The sequence below is a fragment of the Rosa rugosa genome, chromosome 2, assembly GCF_958449725.1.
Source record: "Rosa rugosa chromosome 2, drRosRugo1.1, whole genome shotgun sequence".
Classification (NCBI taxonomy): Eukaryota; Viridiplantae; Streptophyta; class Magnoliopsida; order Rosales; family Rosaceae; genus Rosa; species Rosa rugosa.
In genome coordinates this window covers 63,545,981-63,557,770 of record NC_084821.1, presented here as the reverse complement: position 1 = coordinate 63,557,770, position 11,790 = coordinate 63,545,981, and the positions used below count along the sequence as shown (strand labels likewise).

The following is an 11,790-nucleotide window of genomic DNA, read 5'->3' as shown; positions in this document are numbered from 1 at the left end:
ATCATGACCAGGGTGACTTATCCTGTCGAGACAAAGCCAATATGTGTCTAAATCCAAGAGATCTTCTCTCATAACTTTATTGGATTTAATAGCTCGAATAGTGACATAGAGTCCACTAGAGAGACACATAAACTTCTCTAAGATGCGCCTTCGTTCGCAATCATTAGAGGCATTGCAAAGGAACTCATTTCTGTTCTCTACATGCGTTTTTGCATGGAATCCGTTGGCTATCCATATATAGGTGCGAATTGCCCTAGGAGCGTAGAGAGTTTCTGTGACATTAATCAAGGTGCCATTTGGCAAAGAGAACTTGGGCTATTCCATGTCCTTGAATTAATACTGATGGCCCAGCCATCGTAGTCACAAAGTAACATGCTCATGAATCAAAATGGAGTCATAATGAAAAGAACTCAAAATTTTATTCATAAGCCAACGGAGTACATCATTGTCTCTTAACCATTAGGAGAATCTAATCCAAATGCTTAGCTAATGCAAAACAATGGTAGTCGTCTAACTTCTTTCGGTAATTCCAACGCAAATGTGACCAAGTGAGTAGGGAGATGTCGGTGGAGCAAAGCTCGCTTAATTACCACTTATCTCAAAACCTTCCTAGACATCACATTTACATTGAGTACGCCTACTTTGAAAAAAGACTAAACCATAGGCATCTACTACAAAAATAATATGGCAATTGCCTACATCTCTTGGAAAATAAAGACTTAAACAGAATTGGCGATCTATTGATCCCAGCCAGATTCGTAGTCTTCAACCCTTCACTCTAGATCATCTTCTTGATCTCCTTGTTCTACATAGTGAGCTTCTCTTGCTTCACAAATATGTTTTGTAGGCGGTGACAAGTTCTTCACGAGCTCTACAAATGTGTGCCCAATGATCAGACACTCCACATTGAGAACATACATCTCTTTGCTCAAACTCCATTAATTCAAGCGCTATGAAAGCGTCATTTAGATGGCTCTTAGTGTTGGTGGCGCCACCAACATGGCCAGAGGCGTTGCCTCCCTCTCTCTTTCCACGTTTACCTCTTCGGTTCCGTGTTCGCCTATTTTGGCAGTTACCTTCCCAAGTAGAGCGATTATATGGACCAGAACGTCCAAAAGTATCCCTAAGATTAGGGTTTCGCTCTTGGCGCCTTCTCTTTGGGGCGCGACTATAATTAGATTCCGGAATATGCTCTGTTCCCACGGATCTCGAATTATAGTTCTTCACAAGGATGTTGTCATGCTTTTCAGCGACATTCATAGCTCCAATGAGCTCATGAAACCTTGTGATTCGTCTTGCATTAACATCGATTCGATAGTTCTTAGCAACCATCAATGCAGAGACGGGGAAAGTGGAGAGAGTCTTCTCAATCAACATCGCATGTGTGATCTCTTTACCACAGAATTCCATTAATGATTTAATGCGAAGTACTTCCGAGTTGTAGTCAAGAATTGACTTGAAATCATAGGAGCGGAGGCTATGCCATCTCACTTCTAGGTCAGGAAGCAAGGAAGGAGTCACGGACGTTGCCAAATATTTCTTCGAGTGAGGCCCACAGCCTTCTGGGGTCTTCTTCATTCATACACTCGTACTGGAGCGAATCATCCATATGAGGAGTCATTAGGATGATGGCTTTCGCCTTATTTGCCTCTAAGGCTGCTCTATTTGCTTCCAAAGCTTGAGCTTGCTCAACAGTTAGCACGTCCTGGCTAGGCTCGAGAATCGTATCCAGGATTCCATCGGCCTTGAGATGCTGGCGGATATCACGAACCCACCTGTGATATTCAGAGCCAATTGTTCCCAATGGAGCAAAGTCCAATTTGTTCAGGTTACTCATCCTGAAAGAGAACAAGAAATTAGGGTTAGTTTCGGAGCGAAATAGGCTACCACGAAAACATATAAAATTTTCTGAGCGTAATCGCTTCCAAGAAATTAGGAATTTCCGAGCGTAGTCGCTTCCAAGAAATTCGATTCCAAGAGGGATTGGATTAGATCGAAATAATGATGCAAGTGGTCGATCATAAATTCTCTACAAACTCTAAGTTTGGAGGACTCTACAAGCTCCAAGCTTGGAGTGAGCACGAACCCCCACAGTTCGGCTTCATTCGGTCTCCCCTATGAAGAAGAAAGGGGGGTAGAAGAGGGGAGGTTGCAAGTCCCCGAGAAAAGAAGAAAATAATGAAAAACTTCAAAAACAGGAACTTTTAGAAAAGTTTACCTCTTAGGATTGCAGAACACATATGGTCCTTGTCGTAGGATTGGAGACGAGCTTCAGTCCTAGTGCAAGTATGCAGACTTGTAGGATTGCAGCGTGGTAGCGAAGACGCGAGGGTCGCGGAATCGCGGAGTCGCGAGGGCACGAGGTCGCGGTATCGTGGGCGTGTCGCGGGGTTGCGAATGTGGACTGTGTCGCAGGGTCGCGGTGTTGCGAGAATGTAGGGCCGCGAGGATGCTGCAGGGATGCCGCGAGGTCGCTGCAGGGATGACGCGAGGTCGCTGCAGGGATGCCGCGATGCCGCGAGGATGCTGCGGGGATGCCGCGAGGTCGCTGGTGAGTCGCGGTCGCTAGGGCAGGCGAGCGCGCGAGGGCAGAAGGCAAGCAGGGCTTGCGGGCGCTGCATGGGCAGCGAGGCTAACCTGGTAGGGTTAGCGTTGAGTTGCGACGCGGGGGCTGCGGGGGCAGTAGTAGCGCAGGCAAGGCTAATTCGGTGGAGCTTGATCAATTTCTGGGGTTTTGGTTTCTAAAGCTAGGGTTAGGGCTCGTGCTGATAACGTGTTGTAGAGAAACTGAAATTGAGAGGAATTTGCTGCGTATTCTCATTGATAATAGGGGCCTCTTTATATAGATGATTACAATGCATAGAATCTCAATCATACAAGGAAAGGAATTCTACATTGATTAGGATTCTAGATCCTTCTAATTAAATCCTATTGCCACTAGGTCAAGTAACCTAGAGTTTGGGCCAAACACATAAAAGAGAGATTTCCTTAAACAGGCAATATTTTTTTTTTCAATGAACTATTTCTATATGGGAGCTTCTATTCATACCTCCAAAGTTGGCATTTGGACCTCCCAACTTAATAGACCTCCAACTTACTTTTATAGATAACAAATTTGCTATCTATACCTCTCTAATTTTCCCACAATGCCCATCGTCCAATAAAATCAATAAAAACTTCTTCTTTTATGTTCTATTAATACCTCCAAAATCAGTAGTCGAACCTCATTCAATTTTTGAAGATTTCACAATCCTATTTTACACTTCATATAATTAAGCTGCAAAAAAAAAAAAAAAAAAAATCCTCCAGTTGGTAATCAATACAGTATTTTTCATTAAATTAATTGAATATAGAAGCACGTTGGTATACTGCTATCTGAGATGTTTAGATATTACTCCCAATTCTCAAAATTTTTAATTAAACTGAGTTTTTGGATACAAAGTTTTCATCACTTAATTATGATTTACTTACAGATGCCCGTACTGAAAGTTGTCATGGTGTTCCAAAGTCGGTCCAACATAATGCTGCTTAGCTTGGAGAGAGACACATATTTACTAATTGTTTCGAGTTGGAAAAAAAGCGCAAGCAGCAATATAATAGGCAATGCATAGTTTAGAATTTTGTGAATTGCCTCATCGAAACATACTGTTTGTAAACGTAAGAAGAGACCCTTTTTTTTTTTTTTTTTTTCTTTTTCTGTGAGCTGTTGGTTATCTAGGATAACCAATATCGTGGATGTCACAGTTTCAGACCTCACTGACATCATGGGAGGGGAGGAGTGGGGTGGAGTTAAAAAAAAATTATAAAAAAAAAGTTTTTTTTTTTCCCTCTTTTGTGTCCTTATTGGTAATTTGGCATGAGTTGACAAAGTCAACTATAATTTGGAAAAAGAGAGAGGCACAACTACCAATTTTAGAGGTATGAATAGAAACTCCCTTTCTATGTTTAGTTGGTAAAGGATGAGCAAAAAACTTTACGAATGTTAAACATAACGGAACAATATTAATGGATTAAAAAAAAGTAATAAATATGGTTAGGAAACGCAAAGAGAATTCTAAATTTGCATTTATATCCTATATAAGGTATTTATTACTAGAAATTATTTTAGGATAGCATGAATATGAGACAATTAATGCATACATTAAAAGCCTTTCCTTAACAGTGAGATGAAAATTGCATATATTATTACAGAAAATTTTCTTATTGGCTGGGCTATTTACTAATAAATTGTTGGTTGACATAATCTACACATGTAATTATTTAATTGGCTAGAAAATCTTACATGGGCTACAGCCCACTTTGCCCTATACTATGATCTGTCCTCATGAGTTCCATGTGATTGACAACGTCCTCATGAGTTCCATGTGATTGACAATTTCATGGAATGTTCACGATGATCAACCATCAGATTATGTAATTTGTGACTAGTTCAAACACACCAAACTTTCATTTTATGCATTCACAGAATTTGCTTAGACAATCTGTTATCTTTCCACATTTTTAAAGATATACTCATTCAAGTCTTGGCTGCCAGCCCTAGCTCGCTTTACGGTTTCGTACACTATACTTTGAGGCCCCGGCAAAGCTTCCTCCACTGCGGTGTGAACGCTTTAGAGAACGTTGTCAAGCATATGTTCTTGATGTCACGTCTTCTGATCTATCTGATCATTCTCGATCTATATATATATCCCTTGGAGCCGGCCTTGGTTTTCTATGTTTGTGTTGACAATGGTTATGTATATATCACTCGCCGTTAGAAGTTGATATGGATGGTAGTCGAATGTGTGGTAACTTAGGTTGTGACTTCTTTTTATTGTGCCGCTAAAGTATGTCATTATGTATAATCTCATTCATTATGAATAGACTTCACGTCTTCCCCTGAAACACAAGCAATTGCTCAAACCATATAGAAACTAGGAAGAGTACAGTTACCTTACAAAAATCCCCTAAAATTTGCGAAAGAGTCGGCGGATTGATATCATTACATTCTATGTAGATGTGCTCCAACTGGCCACACCAATGATCTTGTGCTTAGTTAATATGGACTTGAGCCAGTTAAGATCCAACTTATTGTTATTGTTAAATGAAATCAAGAAAAATGGTGTGGGAGCTACAAAGAAATGGGTGTCTGTCAAGTGTCAACAATAATGAGAAATTTCTTTGCAAATTCCTGGAAAGACATGCATCATGTATATTCCAACCACGTTAGCCGCATTTCCCATTTCCGATTGGAAAGGATCCGATTGGAAAATGGTGATGGCTACGTGTTCAAATGAAGACCAATATAGTGAAGCTTCCTCGAATGAAATAATAGAATCTCTTCTTATCATATCTCTAAATGCAATTCGACTACATTTACTTCCTAACCAAGAATAAAATTTTGACGGTTCCTCTTATAATAAAAAAAAAAAAAAAAACCAAGAGTAAGAACAATATGGTAGAACCGTAGAACACTGTGAACAGTTAAAACTATCGGCAAATACTAAATGGGAAAAATGCACGGACAGGGTCTGAAGACTCTGAGGACTGTCAAAATGATACCTGAACTTTCAAACGTATCAATGTGATACCTGGACTCATATTTTCGTATCAACGTAGTACCTACGACCAAATTCCATCACGGCTCCTTTAAATTTTGCACGTACAACGCACATGAGGCCGAAAATGAGGGCAAAAAGACCGATTTACCCTCAAAAGTTTTTTTTTCTTTCTTTCTTTCTTTCTTCTTTTTTATTTCTTTCTTTCTTCTTCTTCTTCTTCGGAGTTCTTCCCCGACGGCGCGAGTACGCCTTATTGTTGGACTGGTGTTGTGCTCGGGTTCTATGTGCTAGGTTCAGTGTTCAATTCACGGTGTTGAGGGCTCCAATGGCGGCCTGGAGAGGTTGTTTCGTTGTGGGAGATGAAGGTAAGTGGGTCGAAAGGCTGAGAGGAGTATGGGATCAGATCGGATCGCCATGGCTGCCGGAGTGGGATCTGGTTGCCGGTTCGATCGGGTTTGGAGACTGTAACGCACCGGGGGTGACGTTTGGTGGGGGTGGCTCTAGATTGGGTTCGGTGGGCGTTTGATTACGGCGGCGGCTTGCAGTGACGGCGGCAGCATTACCAATGGTTTGGACAGGTTGCTGTTTCGATCTTCCATGGCCGCTGCTGTTGGGTCTGGCTACTGTTTCGATTTGGTATGCGGATTGTTGGAGAGAGACGTTCCAGATCGGGTTCGGTGGGCGGTGTTGGTGATGGTGCACTGGCGGTGGCTGTTCAAGGGCGGTGGCGACCTGTGGAGGCGGCAGCAACGATAACAAAGAATGGAGGTGTTGAAGAGGTCATCGATCTCACAGCGGAAGCTGATAAGGCAGCGGGTCTCCTCCTGGATCCAATGCTCGGCCGCTTCTTCGGGGCGCAGACCTCGTGGTCCTCGCCGCAGCTGCTAGTATTGCCACCAATTGAGGTAGACTGCCACCAATCAAGAACATGAACAATTGAGAATATGAACATGAAGAAATGTTAGGTTCATACTTATTGGATTGGGATTTTGATCATGAAATTTTTTTGCTTTTTTGTTGGGTTTGAGAAGATGAACATGAAAAAATGTAATCATCTTTTATTTTAAATATAATAAATTATTATGTTTTTATTTTTAATTTTGAATTATTCATTTAGGATTTTGATGGAGTGGAAAAGTCTTTTTTGCCCTCATTTTCGGCCTCACATGCCTCGCACGTGACTCGAACTGATAGAGCCGTAACGGAATTTGGTCGTAGGTACTACGTTGATACGAAAATATGAGTCTAGGTATCACATTTATACGTTTGAAAGTTTATGTATCATTTTAACAGTCCTCAGAGTCTTCAGACCCTGTCTGTGCATTTTCCCATACTAAATACAAAATTAAGTGAATAACTTGTAATTTGATTCGATAGTGATAATTTAAGCGGCTTATTCTATAAACTTTATTTCATTTCGCCAAATGTCCCAATTTCAACGGTTGAAGAACCCCCCGTACCACTGTACAAGCTCTACACGTCCGCAAAATTTTTCCGGTTAGTGTTGGCCGACACACATCATCCAAAATTCTGGAACTGGCGGCACCTGCTGTTTTGTACTTTTACAACTAAAATAAAGAAAATATAGCATGTTGATGTGGAAGAAAGCGGTGTCGACTTTATCACTGGAAGCACGTGTATGATACAAAAGCAGTGGAAAATACAAAGAAAAACAACCAAAAGCCGCGCGCGGGAGAAATTGAAATAACACGTGCTGAATTAGCAATTTCCACTCTCTTCCGCCGTTGCGTGTTTAAATTAATAGCATGGTAACAGTGCTTCTTTGTGTGCGCTGCGTGTTTAAACTATTTTTAAGACCCACTTTCATATACTTATATAGATCTGATCCCATTTTTAGTTTCTGCTCATCGATCATATTATATTCCTTCTTTCTAGCACTGAGTTTTGGGTTACCTAGCTTCAGAGATCAACATGAGGAAAAGTTGCAATCTGGAACTAGAACTTCGCCTTTTTTCTTCTGATGAATGTTCCAGCTCCCCTCATCACCAATCAAGTCAAGACCTGCAACAGCAACAGCAGCTAACCATGCAACAGAAACAGCAGCTAACCATTCTCTACAATGGAGTAATGTGCGTTTCTGATGTCACTGAGCTTCAGGTACTTTATATATGATTATGATCATCATGGTTGCTATTATATATGTGCAAGCTAGCAATTCATATATATTCTGTCTCTATGTTATGAACTCTTAATAACTCTTTGGTTATTTTGTCTTGAAGGCTAGAGCCATTCTTTGTGCGGCAAACAATGAGATAGGGGAAACAGTGGTAAAGATTAGTACTATTCCAAGTCCGAGTCCAAGTGGGTCGTATGAATTATCTTCACCAAGCCTGCACTACTCTCCACTATGCAGCAGCCGTGTTCCAGCAGGTGGTCTATCCTCTATGAAGAAGTCACTGCAAAATTTTCTCCAAAAGAGAAAACATCGGAGCCAAGCAACACATCCCTACCATAGAAGAATTGTAAATTAGTTAATTACAATAAGAAAATTGTTAGCAGACTCTCTATATTAATTTCTTAGTTATTTGATCAATTTTAGTAACTTCATCAAACTCTTAAGTGACTCTTCATTTTAACTTTTAGTTTTCCGGCTCCTACGAAAACATTCTGGCTCCTTTTGTTAGTCTTGACTAGCTAACAAAAAACATGACCACTACAAATACAATTGGTAATATATATGGTGTTTCGGGGTAAAAATTACCCATCATTGCTTGGCTTTTGATACCCCTTCTTCGTCCTATATATACAAATTAGGGTTCTTGACCCAAAGCATTAAAATGAGGCAAAATTATCCTACTTGCCCTAGCAACAGATTTTTATTTTCCCTTACCCAATTTAAAGTAAAATGACAACTTTTTCCTCGACCTAATTAATGAATTACATCCATGACAACTCTCTCTCTCTCTCTCTCTCTCTCTCTCTCTCTCTCTCTCTCTCTCTCTCTCTCTCTCTCTCTCTCTCTCTCTCTCTCTCTCTCTCTCTCTCACTGCCGCCGTCAGATTCAGATTCCGCCATCGCTCTCACCAAACTCGCCACGTCGCCGAAAACTGTAGAAGTCCGGGTTTGGGTTGTCGTGTAGAAGACGCAGAAATGGTGGAGGTCATGAGATGTAGAGGGGCATTTCGTCGGAGCGGGTTTTGGACAGAGGCGACGCAGGATTCGCTAAGCCGGTTTTGTTCGTTAGAGGTCTAGGTTTGTTCGTCAGAGGCGGAGCCGGTTTTGTTTATCAGAATTAGCAAAACGAAGCGGCTGAGGCTAAGCGGCTGAGGCTGAGACCATAATGATAAAGCTCTCTGTTGCTGCTGATGATGATGATATTGCAGGGCTCATAGTCTTTTTCTTTTGGGTCAAAGAAGAAGACAGAACAAACTTTACCTGTATGAGTCATAACACAAGTCAGCGAAGGATTTCTACATGTGCAGGGCTCATAGTTTTAACCTAAAAAAGATGCAAGGCAGCGATGGTGCCCATCTAAACTTTGTTAATTCGACAAATGATGCTAATGGGCAACAGCTCGATCTTGAAAATGGATCCAAAGCAAAGCAGCTAGATTGAATCATTCCATTTCTTAAAAAGGTAGAAGTCGTGGGTGCCCAGAGCATTTTCTGGGTGCCCAAATCAATTCTTCTAGGTCAATTATTGCAAGTTTGATTAATATCCATATTTGTTATATAGGACAAAAAAGAAATCGAGTATTAGTATCCATTGATATCCATATTTGGAGGGCAATAAATGCTTTGAATTGATGTAATCTCCACGTTTCTTTCCTTAATCAAAGTTTTATTTGTTTAATTTTAGGGAGATTAGTTCTCATTCCAGTGACCAAAAGGTTTATTGGGAGGGGGGGGGGGGGCAATAAAGGTTTATTGGCGGGGGGGGGGGGGGGGGGGGGGGGGGGCAATAAACCTCTCCGCCCCCTATGAGATCTCTGAAGATCTCTTTGGGGACCTCCGGCGAGGTTTCATAAATTTTTATTGCCCCCCAAATAAAGGCCTATTGGGGGGGGGGGGGCAATAAGGGTTTATTGGGGGGTAATAAAGGTTTACTGGGGGGGGGGGGGGTAAAACTCTTCGGTGACCTATGAGATCTCCCGTCTCCGATGACCTCTTTGGGGACCTCCGCCTAGGTTTTTAGAGAAACCCGATGGGCGGCGGTCGGTGACCGGAATTCCACGAAGTCTCCTATGGCTTCTCTCTCTTCCATTTTCTCTCTCTCCTTCAATGTAACAAAAGAGCGAGGGCAAAATAGTCTTAAAAAAAATTTCAATTGGGTATTAAGAAAGACCTTATTAGAGTCTTTATGGGTAAGTGAGAACAAAAAATAATAATAATTGGGTGGTGTAAAAAGTCTCTAGAATTGGGATAAATGGTCAAAATCCCTACAAATTATGTCCACCTCTTCTTCGTAAGAAACTTAACGCTAGCTAACTTACATTTCTACCACCTCGGATCTCCATTAGAAGCTGAGCAAAACCGATGGCGATGACGATGTCATAGCCAAATTCACACTATTAACGTGACTAAAATTGGCAATTTTCCCATGCTACTCAAAATCCTCTCTCTTGATTTCCTTGGAACAAGTCCGCCTCGCAATGCAAGTTCTTCTCCAAATGGTGGTTAAGCCTCGCGTATGTGCCTTATACTCCCTCCTTCACTTTATCTATCTTTAAATTGATTTCCAAAACCTCTTGTGATCGATTCTCGAATTTTGCCCAAATTCAAGAATACTACAAGACCCCATCGATATATGATCCTCAATAAATCTTAACGAGGCTGGTCCAAAAGCACAAAAGGTGGCACACACAATTCATTGTTCTTCCAGAGTTTCAGTTCTCTCTTGTTGATACCTAAATCAGCTTCTACCACGGTAACTTTCTTGCTGTCGTCGCTTACCCTCACCCTAAACCTAGGCATCCTCACTCCCTTGGTCTTCTCCAACCCTAAGTTGACATTTTGTCTATGTTTAAGCATGGTTTATCCGATTCGGGCAACGAGCTCAAATCATGAATCCGAGCAGTGCTGAGGCTTTACATCACCTGTAGTTCACAAAATAGCATTACCCGAATGGATTTAGGTGGACTTAACCTCACCGGCAAATTGATACTTGAACTCGAAAACCTAGCACAACTTCAATATCTAGAAAACAGACTTAAAGGACTATTCTAGCAGAGCTCGGTAAGCTGACGAACCTCATTTCCTTGGACTTGTATGAAAACAACCTGGATATTAGTTTCAGTGCTAGGGTTTCCATACACTGGGCTCTTTGGATCAATCCTATATTTGGCTTATCTACTGATGTGGGCTTGGTGGGTTGGATCTATAAGGTTTTTTGGGCTTTATTGCTTTATTGTAATTTTGGTCATTATCTCTTTTATTAAAGGGAATTATGATTGTTCTTTTCATTTTTTGAGTGCAAAGATCACAAAGAAAACAAAAGACTTGTTGTCAACTTATAAATTTTCAGAACTCTAGTTTTCTTTGTTTTGGGTGTAATTCTAAAAGGTGGGTGTGTATTGGGCATGTGCTGGGTAGCTTATTCAGTTTTAGAAAGTTGTGTTTGTGTACTCTGTGAAACGACACTTTTTGACGACTTCTATGAGTGTGTCATTTTTGTATTGCTTGGTAAATTTCAACAATGGGCTGATCTTTTTGATTCAAAAAGTATGTTTCTATTTATTATGCTTCATATCTTTTAACATGTAGGCTTCATTTGAGGTTGCTTTTAAAATTGGCAAAAATGCTTTCAAACTATCTAAGCGTCTTTGATAGTAAAAAAGTTAAAAATACTTTGTGAGTTATTCTGACACTTCACAATATAATTGCTTGTGATTAGGAAGCAAAGACTTAACTTGAAGAGAATGTAAGGAGGAGATTTAGAGAACTAGGTAGTAGATTATGGAAACAAAGTGAAGGGTAGGAAGGGAATATGATCACGAACTAGGCAATCAAGTTGTGCTCAACAGGTCTGGTATTGTAGTATCAATTTTTTTTTTTTTTTGAAAAATAGATAATTTCATTACTTATCCATGACCTGCCACGTACATCAGATGTTGGCTTATACCAAAATCATAAATGACACAAGTGACCAAGCAAAAGATAGCTGACCCTCACTGTTAACAAATGCGCTCCATTATTGAGTCTAAAAGCAAGAAAACAAATCCTCACTACCTACCTCCCCTTGAACGGTAACCTAGTTGCCTAGAGACCTCAATTGGTGTACAACTAGAGGA

The 11,790-nt window shown here is 40.8% G+C and overlaps 1 protein-coding gene across 1 annotated transcript; it reads left to right on the top strand.

The window, feature by feature from the left end:
- The first annotated feature begins 7,357 nt into the window (after window positions 1–7,357).
- On the top strand, window positions 7,358–8,120 carry LOC133733530 (protein TIFY 5A-like). The gene is made up of 2 exons (XM_062161157.1): window positions 7,358–7,658; window positions 7,781–8,120. Exons 1-2 carry the CDS (start codon window positions 7,473–7,475, stop codon window positions 8,030–8,032), a joined length of 438 nt encoding a protein of 145 aa, XP_062017141.1. The 5' UTR covers window positions 7,358–7,472; the 3' UTR covers window positions 8,033–8,120.
- The last annotated feature ends 3,670 nt before the right edge of the window (window positions 8,121–11,790 follow it).

Excerpts from the sequence above, each read along its gene's own strand:
- LOC133733530 (XM_062161157.1), top strand. The coding sequence starts at position 7,473 with ATGAGGAAAAGTTGCAATCTGGAACTAGAACTTCGCCTTTTTTCTTCT. Across the intron at positions 7,659-7,780 it reads CTGATGTCACTGAGCTTCAG|GCTAGAGCCATTCTTTGTGC; the intron begins GTACTTTATATA and ends TTTGTCTTGAAG.